Source organism: Carex rostrata, chromosome 21 (assembly GCF_964058835.1).
Source record: "Carex rostrata chromosome 21, lpCarRost1.2, whole genome shotgun sequence".
Lineage (NCBI taxonomy): Eukaryota > Viridiplantae > Streptophyta > Magnoliopsida > Poales > Cyperaceae > Carex > Carex rostrata.
Window position 1 is genome coordinate 8,401,196 of NC_135938.1, and position 18,481 is coordinate 8,419,676.

Genomic DNA, 18,481 nt, shown 5'->3' on the forward strand with positions numbered 1-18,481 from the left:
GACTTGAGAAGCAGAAACAAAACTGTTCCATATCCATAAATTCTAACAGCTCTGCAAGTAATTCTGCACCGGGCATAGAGTACATAAAAACCTACCTAAACACATAAGGGGCATAAAAACCTAATCACATAAATATAGCACAAATTATTTTTACTGACCAAATTACAAGCAAATATAAGCCAACCATTTTAGAGTATTTTTAATAAATAAAGTGGGGTAGGCAGGTGAAAATTTGGTCATCGAGAGACCACATAAAAATCACATAGAAAAAAAAAAATAACACCTCCGTTTTTATTAGTCCTAAATGAATTCAAAATATTAACGCAACAAGAATGTTTTCTCAATTTTGAGAAAGACAGCAAAAGCAACATGAAATTCTGTTAAAAAAATTTGAATCTAACCTGAATCTAACAACCTTTAATGATGCCTCTAAAATCAATAACCACGTTAAATGTTTTCCCCTAATAACCTAAATCTGAAAAATCTTTTATGATCAATAAAAAAAAATACCAAAGAATTACATGTTTGCTTCAAATTCTGTGGGCCGCCATAGGGTTTTTTGAACACAAAGCAAGCCTTCAGTGTCCTTGGTGTAGGTCATGCGGACCTCCCAGTTTAACGATCTCGCCATTGCCTCCAGTTCACTAATTGTCTCCGCTTTGTCCCTCACAATCAGCTTACCCTCGGGTCGCAGGATTCGATCCACTTCAGAAAAAACTGGCAACAGATCACACCTACAAGAAGGAAACAAATCACCAATTACTTTCTCTGCTAATAATTTGCAATAAAAAGGGTAATGGTAACTTGTGTAAGCTTTTGCCATATTTGTCAATTAGAAAAACTAACATAGTATTTGCAAAATACACAACATTCTCAGATTACCACTAACCTTGAGTTTACTTGCAAGCAATCAACGGGAAAATTAGAATAGCAACAAGGGACCACTCATCGCTCATATAATATGGTAAATTCGTGCAAAATTGAGGACATAACAAGACTTCTGAGATATATAAGCAGATTAAATTTATATAGATCTAACTGACTAGTAATGTCCACATAAAAGGGCTAAAGTACCCGTGAAGTTAATTGAGTTCATATTTGATATTAAAACAAGACACTAGCTGACTATCAGTAGCAAGAGTACATTTTCTTTTTTAGTGGACTTAACCTTACAAACACTTAATATGTCAGAGTAGTCACAGTGTTTGCATTTTGCCTTTTTGCAAAACTTACAGAAAAACCCTAATTTTAGTTGTTCAATTCAGAATAAGCTTTACCTGGATTTGAGCAGGGAGAAGAGATGGTCAGCATGAAGCAGATCATAGGTTCGAGGGTAAGTGCTGAAGGACTCACACCAGTCGTGATATAAGCCGAACAAACCCCGTTCATATATGATAGGTAATGTGTCTGGTGAGTCGGTTGTTACCACATTCATCACCCACACTTGCATTTCCCGTAGGGCTGCCGCAAATCTGTGAAAGACAAAAAAAGAAAAAGATTAATTGTGAATGTGGCATCTAACATCAGTTTTTTGGAGTTAAAAGTAATCTGAATAGGTTTCTGCTAACTTTAGTTCATTTTTAGCCACCATATTCCCTACAAACCTATGAAAAGATTTACAGGACCTTTTTATGTGTCTATATCCTTCTGAGATTATTCAATGAGAAATTGAGATAATTGGTTTATTATATCTATTAGGGCCAGTTTTTCCATTCCATCACACTTCACCACATGCTTATAGCAGAAAGATTACAAAATTCCTAATGGTCCTTTTCTGCAATTTCTAGGAAACAAAGTAACTACTCTGCAAATCTTCTAAAAAAAAATAGAGTAAATTGCTTACCCTCCATAAACAGCTCTCATGTCCATGACATTACGGACAGTTGACCAATCAATTCCCAGGCCATTTAGATAAGACTTTGACACAACCCGTTTCCAGTGCTCGTAGTCTGTTTGAAAATCGTCTGAAGCTTGTTTTCCATAGACACCAATTTTGGATGACTTCTTAAGCCAATATGGCACCTCCACCAGCCTCTGCGGCCACTCCTGTGGCCATTGTGCCCCATGCACAGTGGGGTCCACAGGCACTTTGTGCATGCATGCTTGCAATGGTACGTTCCTGCGTGTTATAAATTAAGTATAAGAAGCTATGTTTATGAGAAGAGATGTGGCTTTCCACATTTACACAGATAAAACGTTACTTCAACAAAATCAATATTACTGTTTTCCTGTTTTCTTAACTTAAATACAAAACTAGAATACTAAACCAGCCATAAACAGTACCAGGACGTGCCAGACAGTAAGTGCCATCACAAAAGTATCGACAGATAGAAATTCAAGTAACCAGGGCATGTATATTAGATGACAGTTCAATAAGTTTAAATGTCCTTTAGAAAAGAAGCATGTACCAAGATGCATCTCGGTCATCGGTATCTTCACAAAGTGGTGGATCCGTCGCCATTCTTGTCTCGTAGCAACTGTTATCATTCGGCTTCTGAAAAATGGCAAGGCCAACTCCATTCACCTTGTCTTTGGTTCTACTCACCATTTTCCAGCACATTGACTTTGTCAAGGCTGACATTGCTGCCCAATTAGAAAAATGTAAAAGTAAATATATTAGAAGTTATGTAAATATGTAGCTTTTTATCAATGGCAACCTTTTGTTCTTTCCAAAGAACAGCCCTATGTAATTAAGAATAACAAACACTTTTAGTGACATAATGGTGAATGTCTAATTTTATATTTTTTGGGAACTTTTTATAACTTTTTTAGATAGATACAAAATCACTGTTTTTCACAAGATTCTGGACCATCCAAAAACAGTGATTTTGTACCATCTATAAAAATAGTAAAAATTTCCAAAAAATATAAAATTTGGTCTCCAAGCACATTTAATATAGATATCATGTTGAGCAGTTCGGATCAATTGTTTGGACTTTTAAAACGGAGACAAGGATGTGAGGCACGATTGAGGTATGAAAGACACGAGGCATTTGAACTCTGCTCTTTTATCAATGACAATCTTTTCTTTAAAAAGAACAGCCTATGAAATTAAGAATCATGAGCACTTTTAGTGACATAATGGTGAAGGAAACATGACAAAAGAGAGGAAAAAATGTTAGTACATTCCCATATTGTGACATCTTCTTGAAGCTTCTGATAAACCGGAGTAGCAGACCAGACAAAATAGCCACCTGGACGTAACAACCGGTTCAACTCCAACAGAAGTTTACCACCTGCTCAAGCAATTATTGCATAAAAGTTACATAAAAGATTATCAATTTAATTGCAAGAAAATATGAGTTCTTACGACTCAAAACATTCAAAATGGTGTGATTAATTCACGTAAATATGAGAAATATGTATAACAACTGGAGAAACATAAAAAAAATCCAAAATGCCAGAAAGCAAATGCAACTTTGCAAAAAAATAGTAAAATAAAAAAAAAACCTACATTATGTCTATATCAAATACCCATGCATCTGCACATAATTCAAAGATTAACCGGTCATCCCATGCACCAAAAGGAAATGGAATATTGAAAGAATAATTCACTACAGAGAAAAGTAAAAAATGACCTGGAATGCATAAAACCAATATAAGTTGGAGTAGAGAACCATCATTAAAACAACACAAAACCTTTGTTGTACAAGTATAAAAACATAAGCAGCCAATGTTATGGAAATGAACAAAAAAGTAAACAAGTAAGATAACCTTCAATATGCCATGGCACTCTGCACCTGGCACAGTGTATAGCATCAAAAACAGCACTGGGGAATGGAAGCCTCTTGGTACCCATTACAGCTGAGATCGCCGGTATGCCTCTTTCTAGAGCAAACTGTACCTGTGCCTCATGCTCATCCTTCGGTGCAAACGACATCGTAAGAACATCTTTGTCGAATAAGTAGCCTCCAAAGCTCGCAACTCCACATCCCACATCCAGAATTACCCGCGTTCTCTTTCCCCATGCAATGTCACTGTGTGACTATACAGAGAAAATAAATTTCGTCAGCAAAGAATAATATATTGCTTGCGTTGAGCCTAGAATTGTTTGTGATATTATCAGTTCTATGTTCTGTTGTTTTCTATGTTAGACTTCTTCAGCATCCACATCTGTACATGAAACCCATTGGGTATTTATTTTTAATCTAACCAATTAAGTGCTCTCACAGGTTTTCTTTAACACATACACATCCCAGTTACATTTGGATCAGTTTAATGTTATGATATTATTACCACAGAATTTGGTACCAGATAACCATTTCAACTAGGTGAAGGCAGTAGCTAGTAAGTACAGAAACATGGATGAAGAAAGTTATGTACCAGTAATTCGACTCCTGTATTCATTTATTTTAGGATCTTTGAGATGGTAGTCTTCTTGTCATGCTTATTTTTAATACTCTTGATCCAAAAACTAAGGAGAGAAACTTAAAAAATATAATTTTGCAAGGGCAAAAATTTGAGGAATATACCGCTTGAATGACTTCAATGTAGTGTGAGACGCCATGCTTGAATTGTGTCCCACCACCAGGAAAGGTGAGGTATTCACCAGAGACCTTTATCCAGTTCTGGTGTCCTTTATACTGTACTAGCTGGGTGTGGGGTACATTATTGTACCATATCTGACACAAAAAAGCCAACAAAATGAATAACTCAACAATTATATCCAGCAAAACCACATTATAAATGAAAATGAGTAAAGCTAGAGTGAACTTAAGTTCAATAATGTAGTTCATGGGCATAACTGCAGAAATTGTCGGTTCAGATTCAAACAATGAGTTTTAACAATCTATCTACTTCACAAGCCTACATTTACACTCCAATTTTCTTTAATTTTTTGTTCATTATGTAGATGATTAAGAGGTTAAAAAAATGAAGGTTGAAAATCCTTTTGGTGCATTCAGTTTTCAACAGTTTTTCGACCTCTTGATCTTGTGCAAACAAACTCAAAAAATGATAAATTTCGAACTCCAATGCATGACTCATGAAGTAGATCAAGATCAACAATTTGAATTTGTCATTTCAAGCCAATCGGACTGTTTTAGAGGTTAAACTCACAAACCCCTTTGGTGAACTTAAAAGCTCACCCTATCTTTGATTAAAAGGAAATACATCCACATTGATAAATGTACCTTATCCCTGCTAAGTGGCCACTTTATTGGGCTTTTATACCCGTTTGGAAGTGGTACCAGACAAATGGGACCCAATTCAGGACAATGCCTCTCTCTATGCTCATAATGTTTTGTACTTCGAAGCTTCTTTATTGCCTTTACATTGTCAAGACATGGTATGTAATCGGCCCCAGCTGTGACATTACATAATTTCCAGCTATGACTAAATTTTTTATCTGGGATAGATAGAGAATTAGGATTTGAGTTTTGAATCTTTTCCTTCTCATTCTTTGATTCAGTATCTTGGGTTAACCATGAACTGGTTTGTGTACTTGTCTCATTCAAGAGCTCTGCCTGGGCACCGTCTGGCAGATTTTCTATCATTTTTTGCCCAGCTTCTTGTGATTTTTTCTCCTTCTCAGTATTTTCTGATTCTGGGTTATCATTCATTTTTTCGAAGTTCTCTTCAGTACCATTAATTGTAATACTATCAGATCCATCTAGCAAATAATTTTCTTTTACTTTTTGGGAACTTTCATCTTTTCCGGTATTTTCAGAGTCCACTTCATCATTTATTCCTTCCATTGTTTTCTCAGAGCCATTTTCTGGAACTGAAGTAAGGTCTTTATTGTTACTCCCCTCCTCATTCCGATTCGGTTTCTCTTCTATCCACTGCACAGGATTCTCTTTAAATTCTTCAGGTTTATTACCCGAATTGCCCTCAGATAGATCCGGACCTGAATCTGCTGGCAGCTTATTATCTCTATTTTCTGATCTGTTGCTATCTGCTAGAGAGAACTCCACTGGGACCACAGTTGCTGATGTCATCATCCATACCCCGACCAAACAGAAAGCAACAAATAATACAATGGTGATACCAGAGCAATACGAAGAGCTCTTCCTGGTATCATTTCTTGGGCCCCGCTTGTCAGATGCCATTTCTTCGCATCTAAAGCAATTCTTCCGAGTATTATCTGATTGTAAAAGTATAAACAGAAAATACAAGTGAAACAGCATTAACGGATCAGCCTGTTGTTTTCTTTCCTTTTCATACTTTACATCTCAGACTAGCGTGTGCTTGATAATAAAAGCCTATATTAATTCAGAATAAAATAATGAAATCCTAAATTATCGGTTAAAAAAAAAATTGTAAATAACTGTGTAATTAAACCTAATATAGGAGCATAATGCTGCATAAGGCCTAGATTAAATGTTTCGAGAATAATGAAATTGTTGAAGTGATGTAAATGAGAGAAATTAAAAATCAAGAATCAAGAAAGATCTGGAAAAATAAACATATAGAAAGCAATTTCTAAGACAGAAGCATGTAGACGATCTGATTAAGATCAAAGAAAAAAGAAATGCCAAAACAGAACCTAAGACCTTTAGTTCGTAAAAGATCTAACACACAAAACATCAGATCAGACGCGAATGGAGGCCATGTCAAATCATAATTCTTGCCTTATTGAACAGAAAAGGACAATAGTAACGTAAACGACAGATATCAAGAGAAAAACACTAGAATTACAAAACGGTAAATCTTACAAGACACAAACAAAGAGATCTTTACCTCTAATAACCTGAAATCCAACTCGAAATCGCAAGAATTGAAGGATTAGTCAGCCCTTTTCAAATTTTGACTTCTGCTAAGATCGATGTGAGGAGTACGGATTCTTTATGATAATCAAAACCTCGTAACTGGTGTTAAATCCAGATCAATCGATGATTCGATGTATCTTTATTTGTTAAGGTTTTTCCCCTATCGATTCAACGAATGCTTAAGAGGAAAGAGAAAGTAAGGCACAGCAAGTGACAGTGGGGAGAAGACTGGAAAGTCAAAGAGTCGACAACAAGTTAGTGCGAATGATTTATAAGGAGATCTCTCGCGGTAAGTTGTCCTTCAGGAATAGAATTAGGAGAATTAGCATCTTTTTTTTATTCATGGATCCTGTTTTCATTGTACTTCTATTGTCCAGATTCTCTGTGGCTTGGTATGAAGAAGGTATAGGCGTAACGAGTGATCTACCACCCGCCTGAACTGGATTTCCGTAAACCATCTAAAATCTAACAAGTCCCATTCTTACACGGCATAAAATGGCATCTCTAGTTCTCTACACATATACAGGCAATAGAAGATAAAAAGAAAGAATTATTTGTTCTCCTTTGCATTCACTTTCATTAAAATTTTTATGTTTATATTTTCACGTCATTTTGGACTACCATTTATATTTGATACTATTTTACATTCCTTGGTTATTTTAAATCCAATCTAAGCTCCAAACATAATATAAATCATCATCTAGACAAACGGAAACCAGAAAGAGGTGCATGCTATTCACATGTAACACTAAAAGACACACCAGAAAGTGTCAGAATCCAAGTTCTATTGGGATAACCTCCTGTGGTTACTGACTGGATAAATCCAGTTAAATTCAAAGTGTAACAATAGATCTCGCCATCTCGGTGTCTAGACTCCGGATCAAATAAATCTCAACTTAATAAAACTGATTATATTTGAAGATTGACCAACCTTTTTCATTCACTGTTAAAAGTTTTCCTTGTCACTGGATAAAAAAATATAATCAAATAAATCTCAATTTTAAAAATGTCACTGTACCCAAATTTTTAAAAATGCCACTGTCACAAAAACTTCCCATCTTGCAATTCACTTGGCATGTCCATCTCATACATTGATACTATCAATGACTTCCAAAGCCTCATTTCTGATTTAATCCAATACCAGTACCACTTGGCTAACAAGGCATCATTAAAGACTCTAAGATCAATGATGCCAAGGCCTCCCATCTTTTTTGGTTTACATACTAGCTCCAATTTGCCAATGAAATTCCTGTATCTTGTAATTGGCTCCTTGTCCACAAGAAGCTTCTTCTTGTTTTGTCTATCTCATGAATTACTCATTGCGATAATTTGAACACAGACATAAAATATGTGATGATAACACAGCATTAATAAGCACCAGTCTTCCTGCTATTCACCTTCTGAATCAGTGGAAGATAAACCACTCTGGTGAGTTTTTAGTTTTTGAAAAAACTTGCCGTCATAGAAATTGTATGACGTGCAGAAAAAATTGGTTGATATATAATCATTAGAGCAATATTTGTATACATTTTCAATAAATTCCTTGGTGGGTTAGATACAAAACCAGCAAATTAAGCTTAATATATAACAACAATACTGTACACTGGCACGAGCATTGGAAACTCGCTTCACATTTCTCAGAATGGATCCATCTTGCTGCAATTGTATATGCTTGTAATTAAAGATTTCCAAAGTAAATGGATTCATCTAGATGCATATTTGTGTAACACTGTGAACTTTAAAATTCAGATTTAATTAAAATAATAAGTGGTTAAATCGAATAATATATATATACGTATATACGAAATTAGTGACGTGGATGGTGAACAATAATTATACGATTAATTGTGTTAAGAAAGAGGAGCAATAGGTGTTATATAAATCATTTAATCAATATCGAACAAGTGGAGGATTTATTTTGCAAAAAGACCACTTACAAGTGGGGGCCCTTGTCATTCTTTCCCTCCTTCCTTTCCTTTCCTGCGCCCCCATCCCTTCTCTTTTTCTTTCTTTGTTTCCGCCAAGAGAGAAAGACAACGAGAGAGTGAGAGAGAGCCCCCGGTGACCGTATTGCCCGAAAACGGAGATTTAGGAAGAGGAGCTCAAACCTCGCACATCCATCCGTTCCATTGGTAATTCCCCTTTCTATTTCTCTCTCATTTCTTGATTCCGTGTTTTTAGGGTTTCGGTGAAAACCCGTAGAATCGTACCAAACTGATTATTCCGTGCCTTTGTTGTTTCTATAATGTAAATTGATTGATTCCGTGTTCCAAAGTGCAACCAAATTTCCAATTTACGAATTTTCCCAAAAATTGATTAGGGTAAATTGTAAAAGTGTCGGAATTTAATAAATTGACCTATGTATAGATCCTAACGAGCACGGCTAGCGGGATTGACGAGCTTACCGAGTCGCGAGATCGCGGACCCTCTACGTGCCCTACGTAACCAGGTGCGGGGGTTCACGGGATCTGTTTTGGGATTTATTCGTAGAACTAAATAACGGTGCATATTATTATATTTATGTTGATTGCTTGATTTAAATAAACTGTGCATAGCATGTTGAATCTCTGATTGAAAGCATTTGTTGTCGCATTGCATTAATTGTGATATTAGTGTAATTGAATTGTATAACTGTTATGATTCTCATGTTGGTACGGTTTATCGATTGTTGATCTGTCGTTTTGAATAAGTGAGTGGAACCACAGTATGACTTGGATTGATTGTGTGAAGTGAACAGTGTATCATAGTGGAAAGTCTAGCTAGCTACTAGACTTTCATCCAGGACCCTTATGCGCATCTGGAGAATGGCCCTAGTGAACCCAGTACCGGTTGGGTAAGGGAAGTGCAGTGTAATTTTAGGTAGAACTGTGGTTCAGTGATTCAGTGAAAGTGTCAGTGATTTCTTTTTGAGAAAAGTGGTATTCTGTTGCATATTCGCGGAATATGCCCGTGTATATTTTAAGTGATGAATTGATGAGATTGTATGACTTGAAACCAGAAAATATAACTGTTAAGCCGGAGGTGATCGATAGTTGATATCTGTACCTCATAACCAGACTTATTTATATTATATATATGTGAAACCAAATCTTTCTGGAAATTTGTTGATTGATGTTGATGAGATGTGAATTGAAATCCGTTTGAATCTATTCCCGGTACATGTGCATTTATTATTATTAGTGAATAAATAAATAGATACCCTTTTGCTAGTGTATTTAGTTCTGGTGATGGATTTCTCACAAATCCAGTAGCCCTTTAAATTCCGCACTGAGAAAACGGATGACAGGTTTTTCTCACCCCCTCCCCTCGGGGAATTTTTCCCTTTGAATTGAAATGTGCAGGTAAACGCGAGTGAAGTGGGACTCGGGCTCGACGCGTGAGTTTAGGCCAAGCAAATAGGTTATGCCAAACCCTTTTATGCCATTTTGAATGTGTAGTTGAACCCGTAGTCGGTTATTTTGATGTATAGGTTATTATCGAACCGTATTATGTTATAAAACCCTAACGGTATGTTTTAAATTATTGTTATGACTTAAATGTTGAAATTGCATGTTAAATGTCATTAAAATTTCTAGTGAATGGGGAATAATTGTTTAATTATACGGGGATTTGATCGGGTTTGAAAACGGGGTGAAATTTCACGAAAATGAGCAAAGGAATGAAAAACAGTACCCTTATTGCGGGCCGCAATAACCCTATTGCGGGCCGCGATGAGAGTAGACAGATGGAGATTCGCAGATTAAAATCCAACCAGGTCATTGCGGGCCGCAATAAATTCATTGCAGGCCGCAATGAATGGATGCAGAGGCCAACCAGGTCATTGCGGGCCGCAATGAATGGAGGCAGAGGCGATTTGCAGAGGCTGAAAATTTTGGAATTTGTTGCGGGCCGCAACAGCCCTATTGCGGGCCGCAATGGGTTCTGAAAAATGCTGTTTTGGGTATAACTTAGCCAAATTAAATCGGATTTGAACCAAACTTGTTTTAAATCAAATCATATGATAATTTGACTAATCTGGGCCGTCGGTTAAAGGATTTTCATGAAATTTGACTTCTTCGAAATAAAATTTTCTGGGCTCTATTGAGCGGTGCTTCGTAACCTCAGACAACGCTCGCAGGGGGCTGCCGCCCCCCTGCCACCCCCCGCATACTCCTAGAAGCGGGCCCACTTACATAAACATAACAATATATATATATATAAATCTACATGAACAAAACCGCATTTTAAAACAAAAACTGCGCGACCCCCTGTTCCGGGGTGTGACATATTCATATTAAATTCATTAATTAAAAAATAAGTTAGTCACCTACTGTAACATATAAAAATATACAATAATAAGAAAAATATAACACAACTTAACAACCCTAAGAATCATAGTTCATAGTTAGAACTAAAACTTAATAATTATGTGGATCAGGCAACAAATTAACAGTTTTGGCGACCAATTTAGCGTTCTAAATGTGGCATCATTAATAATAGTTTTGATGATTATGTACATTATACGATCAATTATTCAGTACGAGAATCTTGTAATACAACACACATTCAATATAACATACAATATTGTAACTGAATCTCATCGTTGAAAAACCTGTAACCAAATCTTTCTAAAAATTATCAAGGCTGTTAGAAGAACTGCCATAAAGTGTTTCTCCAATTCCATAATAAAATGAACTGGAGAGCAGTTGAGATTAAGAAATGGAGAATATTTACGGCTTTATTTTCTTTCTGCGGAGCAGTTTCACGCGACAGATACTCTCCAGTTATTTTCCTCTCTTTTTTTTTATTTCCCTTCTCCCCATTTCCGCGCAGTGCTACCTTCATATCCCACTGTGCCATCTTCACCGGAGAATTCGAGACATCTCCCTCTCTCGATTTGTCGCCATTTGGAGAGAGCTCTCATGGTTTAAGACTCTAAGCAGCTCGAAAAGGTAAGTTTTCTTTAAATTCGGGGTTTTTTTTTCTATCTTATTGAAGCCAGGTGCGTATAGATGAACCGAAACATCGAAATTGAAACAAAGATCTCGTAATTTTGTCTGATAATAGTTAAAAAAAAAAATTTCGGATTAATTTGAGTTGAATGTGTGTTCGAGACTGTAATTGCGTGTTTATCTTGTCTAGTTATTGAATAACCCCAATTGATGATCTTTCGATTTAGGTGGTTGATTGCTGTCACGAATGGTTGGCTTTCTCTGTAGCCTTATATAGTAATATTTTACTGTGATGGCTGATTTGGATTTTATTGTGGCGATTGCATGGTAACTGGGGTAAATGTGGCCTTTTGTTTGTACTGGATTTAGGAATAAATTGTGCACTGGTGTGAAATTTTGCTAAAAGTGACAACCTTGTGCAGTGTTGTACTAACACTCAATTGTTCTTCTAATTTATCACTAACTTGGATGAATTTGTCATCAATTTTGGATATTTTGTTAAAACTCAGGGGCAATTGAAGCTAGTAGAAGTTACTTTTTCCCTCATAGATCCAGATTAACCTCAATTGATATTCATTTTTGAGGAAATTAGATGCAGTTTTGCGTCTCCATTCTATTGGACTATGTCATATCTGAGTGTAAAATATATCGATCACATTCCTCCAGAATATACCTGAAGTATAATATTTTTATGAGATTATGATACGAATTTCAAAATTACTACACTTTAAATGGCTCAGGAAATAATAAATTCTCTATTTGGTGATGGGAGTGAAGGAAGAAGAAAAGACAGAACCAAATGCTGATATCATCACCTCCAAAAGTACCACAGGCTCGTTCTCTCCAGTTCACAGTCAGAGTCTGGGCCCTGCACGCTTGTCCAGTTCCAGCACAGAAAGTGATGCAGGTCAGCCCATGTGCCGGGTCTGTCACTGCACTGAGTCTGATTTACGAGGCGAATCGGCCTTAGCCTTTCTAGGCATCATCCCCCCTTTGCGAGAACAACCTGAAATTCAAAAATTAAATCCAAATTCAAACTCGATTTCAAATGGAAAATGCGCAACTAAAGATACCTCCTTTGTCAAGCTAGTGAGCCCAGATGGGGAGATCTTTGTATGCAGCGAAAGTGACATTGAGTCGGGACCCACATGCCTAGAGGATTCTTTAACAGATCTAGGTTGCTCTTGTAAGAACGAACTCTCCCTCGCTCACTACGCATGTGCTCTAAAATGGTTCATAAGCCATGGATCTACAATTTGTGAAATATGCGGGACGGTTGCGAAAAATGTTAGGATGGCTGATTTCAAAAAGGTTCTGGCTTCTCTAAAAGACTACGATGAGTTACGCACAAGTACAATCACAGGTGGGTTGACCCATTTACGGGTTGAGAATGGTAATACGGGTGTAGACCCGGATGCGGTGGCAGGTATAAGGCGGCAGAGGCTCAGTGAAATCTCAGCTTGGTTCAACCCGCGTAACTCTAGTTCGGTAGTTGCGGTTTCTCAGGGGCAAGATGAGTTGCATGTGAGTAGCCCCAGCAATGGTGAAAATGTAAATAATGGAGAGCACTGGAGGGACGGGCCTGGATGGGATGCGAGAGAAAATATGAGACGGGGACTGGAGGGGACGGGAGCATTTGTTGCCATGGGACTCATTTTGACTATTCTAGCATGGCTTATTGCTCCTCATTTTACTAAGGTTCGTCTCTTTTTTCTTTTTGAATTTTCTAAACTTTTCTTTTTCTTTTATTCTTGGTTTTTAGGACATTGTACTGTATTATAATTATCTTGCTCTTTTTAGAGTTAAAATTGCCGAGAAGGCCTCACAACATCTCTGTCGTTCAAAATAATTGTATTGTAATGTAGAATAATGTTAAGGAGACTTTCATTAATGAGGAGAGTTCAAGAGCCTCTTGTTTTATGTGCCCCAATATGCCCTGACCTTTTAATGTTTAATAATAAAGAAAATATAAAACTCAAATTAATGTATAAAACCGTTTAGATATGATCTATATTACTTTCTCTACATATAAAACCCTTTAATTCTCTACTGTAGTATTAGCATGACAATACTAAACTACTGGTTCTTCATTTTGTCATTTGATTTGTTCATAGGATGGTATGTACATTATTTCTTTTGCAACACTGATTAGGCCTAAATACCTATTATATGTTCATGTACAGACAGGTGCTGTTATTGGAGTACACCTACTTCTTGGCATATTATGCAGTTTGACCCTTGTAATCTTTCTTCGATTCGTAAGTGTACCTCTTTTTTTTTTTTTCCACAACATATATTTTCACTAAGCTAACAAATATGTAGATCTACAAGACCGAAGTAATAACCTTTCGGAGTTTATTATCAGGAGTACAATCTCTTCAAGGTTTGAAAAGCAACTTTTTTTTTCTGACAAAGTTTACATAAACACATGACAGGTAGTACCAAGAGCAAAGTACGGGCCAACCCGGTACTGGGTGGTTTCATTCGCATTTTTATTTTTGGTGTTTGGAGTTTGGATTTCTCGTACTCGTAACATTCGTTCCTCCTAAGTCCTAAGTTCACATGAGAAAGGAAAAAAATTAGAATAATAATTATCTCTGCTTTCAAGCTCGATACATAATTGGAGGGAGATAAGTAGGTTGTAAATATGAGAGATTTGGAGCACATCACTTTGAATCCAATAGGCTGTGATTTTTGTCTTTTCTTTTTGTGTTTGCTTGTTTTATTTTACTAGTGTATCGTTTGCTTATGGTTATGATATCTCTTGGTTATTATTTTCTTTTTTTCTCTTTCGAGATTTTTCCCTAAGCTTACATATATTGCAAAGTATGGCTAATATAACATCAGTGTTATTTCATCCTATATAACACCAACTTCAAAACCTATCAAGTCGATTTCAAACAGTAAATCCAAACCGTTCAAACCGATCTACTTCATTAGTTGTGCGTTTACATCAAAATTTATATATTTTTTAATTTATTAAGTATCAAGTCAAGCGGTCAAATGTGTGAGTTTTTAAGTTAATTTTAATACATTCATTTTTCAACATATTTACCGCTTGATTTGATATGAAAATATCTCGAAAATATAAAAAAAATTGTATGTAAACGCATCACTCATAAAGTAAATCGGTTTGAACGGTTTGAATTAGTTGTTTGAAGTCTATTTAATTGATTTTAAAGTTAGTGTCATATGACACTGATGTTATACTAGCCGGACTCTATATTGCATGCATTAATCAAAATCATGTAATAGTGCTAAATAAATCCAAACTATTTAACACAGAACACCCAATTTTTTTCTCCATTTTATGTACCACCACTTTTATACAGGAAAAAAAAACTACAACATCTTAAATCATAAATTTATACACACTCAACAAGTATTACATCTCACCATCTCCTATGGTGGATCCTCCTCCCATGTGCCTTCTGCACAAATCTCGATGTATGTTTAACCCTAATATTATGCACAGAGCTGCCATGCCTATCTCTAGGCCTCGGTTCTCTGTCATCCATGACAATTGAATGCTTGCTGATCCCGACTCTGATCCTGTGGGACCGCGGCTTCAGTGACCTCTGCATGTAAAGCCTCCTCCTATCATCCCTCAACTTTTGTGAAAAGGTCCTCCCGAAACCAACATATCGTGTCTCTTCTATGTCGTCTTCAGTGGTTGAACTTGAGTAAAGATAATCCTCCATTTCAATCTGTCTCTGTTCTTCTCTTATTCGGCGAACTCTTTTTATCTTGTACCAGAGGTACATGCATGTATATTCACTTGCATAGAAGCATGATGAAACACATGCACGTAACATCCTGCTGAAACCTCGACCGATGCATTTGCATATGCCGATCTTGTATAATAGGTAGAGGAATAATAACACTGCATTATGAATATAAAAGAAAATCAGGATAAAATTTGAATGTGACTGCTTTTGAATAGTTTATTTAATGAAAAAGAAAAAGAAAAGAAGGAAAAAGGAAACTATATTAAGATAAATAATAACAAACATATGTGCATACAAATTTAAAAAAAAAAAAATGGAGTTTTAGAATGCCAGTGAAATACTATAGCCTGTGGGCCAGGTGAGATGAACTGGTACCAACATGTACAGAACTGTAATAATAATTGGTTTAAAAGAATTCATTGCTTTTGAAGGGTATTAAGCAAAAGTTTTTTTTAATATAGATGACATGAGACTGATTAAATGTATGTTACCAAAGTAAAGAAGAACTAGCACAGCGAGTAGCTTAATTAAATTTGCCACGCAGAAATTCTCAATGTAGCATATCAGATCCCATGTCGATCCGCATAGTGAACTGGTAAAATATATAAGGTACATAATTGAAGTTAGTAAACTTCAATCAAAGATCAAGATATTGCAGATCTGTTTAAACATAAAAAATAACAGACTGGTACACTAAATACTGGTATGTGCATGGTGTCTTGCTTCTTGTACCAGACTGGTATGGTAGTAATATAGTTGGTTCCATTTTAAAATTTCAACTGCAAAAATCACACAGTAAGAAAAGAATGAGTAATAACATATTTAATATAATCCTTATTACCTGCAAGATTTACCAGAGAGGAAGTCTAATGGTGCACGAAATAGATCACTGATAGCTTTCGTAAAACTTGATATTAGTGATCCCACAGCATTTCCCATTTAATTGCAAATTTCAAATTCTTCACACACTAAACTTCTTTCTTCAAGTACCTGAAAAAATTGAACTTAAATCAGATAACATACTCTGAACAACAAGTTCTTGAGTTTATGAACCGACTTTGCCATAATTTTATAATCTTAAATTAACCAGTAAAAAAATCTCTTGAAGAGTGAGTGTATTTAATTCTATTTCATCTTAATCAAACGGATTTGGTGCCAAAAATCTTTCACAAAAGGTACTAAAAAACACCAAATTTGCAACTCCATTTAAAAGATCCATAGTGGGATTTTTTTTATGTGAAGGACTGTATTTTTTTTGTTCGCACTCTTTTGAAAAAGATGGTTGTTTCGTGGTTAGAAACAGTTTTAAGTAAATTTGACATGGAAAAAATGAAAATTTGAGAAGAATTCACCGACTCAAATTATGTAATGCTTCAAGCAGTTTCTTGATTTCTTTTGCTTTTCCTCTCTCGCGAGAACTCCTCTAATTGGTGTACTATTTATTTATTTATTAAAAAAAAAACAATAAATAAAAAAAAAAAATGAGAAGTGCGAGTGATATAATCACACCCCTCTGATGTTATTTATTGTGCATTTATACCCTTCAACTTTTAATAATGACAATCATGGTCTCCAAGCTCTTAATCTTTGGATATCAAATTACAGTTCAACTTTTATTAATTTTGATGTACATCTTTGCAACGAAATGACTAATTTTTTCTTGGAAAATTTTCATTTTTGTTATTCTCTCTTATGATAAGAAGAATATATGTAAATATAAAATATTTATATTTACATATGTTTTTTGTATTTAGTTTCTTGAAAAAAAAATGTAAAAAAACTAAAAAAACTAAAAAAATGAAAAGATTGCAAAAAATAAAATTTAAATAAGAAAACATTGATGGGAAAACTAATCGCGTAACTTGACATGACCGAGTCAGTTTATGTGACGTACTCTGTGTCATTTTCAATCAAAAAAAAATACATCAAAGCGATATGCAGATGAACAAGTTACGTGATCGGCACATATCACATAACGTGTTTTCCCATACCCAAGACGTGTCGTGACAGAACTGATAATGCCCTGACTAATTTTCTTCAATATTTTCAGTTTGAAGATAGCATACGTACAGAATTTCGTATTAATCATGTGACAAGACAAAATCACATGATTAGGTAAATGTAAATTTACATAGTATAATCTTTTTCTTTAGTAATATGAAAATCAAAAGCAATGAAGACATAATCCAAGACTACAAATTTTAATAAATAGTTGGAAATTTGCTAATCAGAACTGTAAAATCACTTTTTAATTAGCAGATAAAAACTACGATCTTAGTTCTTCATTATCACTGTATATATACATTTGATTCAAAGGAGTCACAAATAAAATCTGCCAACTATCAATTTTAAAAATGCAATTTGTTGATACTGTTTTAAAAGAGGTGCTTGGATCGGGTTGCAAACGGATCGAACCGATTCAAACTTACTTCAGTTTGAGTTTGAATTTTAATAAGATTCGAACTGAATTGGTTTGATTTGTTTCAAAACTAACTAATTTCGAATCAAATTAATTGCGAACTATAAATTTTTCAAATAAAAGTCAATCGAATTACAAACTACAATTTTTTTGGCAGCCCTAGTTATACCGATAGTTTTATGCATTAGTGTTCTTTGCGCGAAACAAAATTCATACGGTTTTCTTTTACCTTTCACGAATTTATACTAATGGATTATGAGCTAGCTCAAGATTCCCTTACCTTTTACGCTGTTGGATTGATTAAAATCACGACATGGACCTAGTCAAATGAAACTTATTCCATTGTTAATGTTACGCTGCTAAAACATTGTTCTATTATAAGTTTTCATTATATTAACAAGTTTGAGCTCTGATATAAGTTTGATTTTTGCATTATTAAAGATTGATGGTTGAATCCATTAGTTGCATTATTTGAAATTAGAACCTAAATAGTTTGCGAATCAATTTCAAACAAATTATATCCAGTTTGAATTTAATTTAAATAAAATTTGAACCGAACTAAACTAATTTCAAATCGAATTAATTATGAAATATTTTTCGAATCGAATTCAAATTAACTCACGAACTACCAACTTTTTGTGCAGCACTACTTGGAACACCTAATTTGGTCTCGACAAACCAAACTTGTCAAAT

General features: G+C 35.2%; 3 protein-coding genes across 4 annotated transcripts; 1 reads left to right on the forward strand and 2 right to left on the reverse strand.

Annotated features, from left to right (window-relative positions):
* Nucleotides 1-268: 268 nt before the first annotated feature.
* On the reverse strand, nucleotides 269-6,959 carry LOC144573007 (putative methyltransferase PMT26). Of its 2 annotated transcripts, XM_078322663.1 has the most exons (9): nucleotides 6,682-6,959; nucleotides 5,133-6,085; nucleotides 4,473-4,622; nucleotides 3,715-3,985; nucleotides 3,126-3,236; nucleotides 2,409-2,583; nucleotides 1,844-2,119; nucleotides 1,278-1,472; nucleotides 269-734 (listed from the first exon to the last, which is right to left on the reverse strand). In XM_078322663.1, the coding sequence occupies exons 2-9, from the start codon at nucleotides 6,048-6,050 to the stop codon at nucleotides 518-520; spliced, it is 2,313 nt and encodes a 770-aa protein (XP_078178789.1). In that variant the 5' UTR covers nucleotides 6,051-6,085; nucleotides 6,682-6,959; the 3' UTR covers nucleotides 269-517. The 2 variants fall into 2 exon arrangements, with proteins under 2 accessions (XP_078178789.1, XP_078178788.1); XM_078322662.1 differs by lacking the exon at nucleotides 6,682-6,959 and having other exon boundaries at nucleotides 5,133-6,098.
* Nucleotides 6,960-12,406: 5,447 nt separating this feature from the next.
* Nucleotides 12,407-14,412, forward strand: LOC144573413 (uncharacterized). The gene is made up of 3 exons (XM_078323201.1): nucleotides 12,407-13,339; nucleotides 13,825-13,899; nucleotides 14,077-14,412. Exons 1-3 carry the CDS (start codon nucleotides 12,407-12,409, stop codon nucleotides 14,188-14,190), a joined length of 1,122 nt encoding a protein of 373 aa, XP_078179327.1. The 3' UTR covers nucleotides 14,191-14,412.
* Nucleotides 14,413-14,944: 532 nt separating this feature from the next.
* Nucleotides 14,945-17,180, reverse strand: LOC144573472 (uncharacterized). The gene is made up of 4 exons (XM_078323252.1): nucleotides 16,726-17,180; nucleotides 16,211-16,359; nucleotides 15,861-15,961; nucleotides 14,945-15,524 (listed from the first exon to the last, which is right to left on the reverse strand). The coding sequence occupies exons 2-4, from the start codon at nucleotides 16,306-16,308 to the stop codon at nucleotides 15,034-15,036; spliced, it is 690 nt and encodes a 229-aa protein (XP_078179378.1). The 5' UTR covers nucleotides 16,309-16,359; nucleotides 16,726-17,180; the 3' UTR covers nucleotides 14,945-15,033.
* Between the last annotated feature and the right edge of the window lie 1,301 nt (nucleotides 17,181-18,481).

What these genes read in the sequence shown, in the direction of transcription:
- LOC144573007 (XM_078322663.1), bottom strand. Translation starts at nt 6,050, where the DNA reads ATGGCATCTGACAAGCGGGGCCCAAGAAATGATACCAGGAAGAGCTCT. An exon ending in GGCCACTTAGCAGGGATAAG is followed by an intron (nt 4,623 to 5,132) that starts GTACATTTATCA and finishes TTTTTGTGTCAG; the next exon opens with ATATGGTACAATAATGTACC. An exon ending in AGTGCCATGGCATATTGAAG is followed by an intron (nt 3,237 to 3,714) that starts GTTATCTTACTT and finishes TTGCTTGAGCAG; the next exon opens with GTGGTAAACTTCTGTTGGAG.
- LOC144573472 (XM_078323252.1), bottom strand. Translation starts at nt 16,308, where the DNA reads ATGGGAAATGCTGTGGGATCACTAATATCAAGTTTTACGAAAGCTATC. An exon ending in CTCTCTGGTAAATCTTGCAG is followed by an intron (nt 15,962 to 16,210) that starts GTAATAAGGATT and finishes ATATTTTACCAG; the next exon opens with TTCACTATGCGGATCGACAT. An exon ending in GCTAGTTCTTCTTTACTTTG is followed by an intron (nt 15,525 to 15,860) that starts GTAACATACATT and finishes TTCATAATGCAG; the next exon opens with TGTTATTATTCCTCTACCTA.
- LOC144573413 (XM_078323201.1), top strand. Translation starts at nt 12,407, where the DNA reads ATGGGAGTGAAGGAAGAAGAAAAGACAGAACCAAATGCTGATATCATC. An exon ending in TTGCTCCTCATTTTACTAAG is followed by an intron (nt 13,340 to 13,824) that starts GTTCGTCTCTTT and finishes GTTCATGTACAG; the next exon opens with ACAGGTGCTGTTATTGGAGT. An exon ending in TTGTAATCTTTCTTCGATTC is followed by an intron (nt 13,900 to 14,076) that starts GTAAGTGTACCT and finishes AACACATGACAG; the next exon opens with GTAGTACCAAGAGCAAAGTA.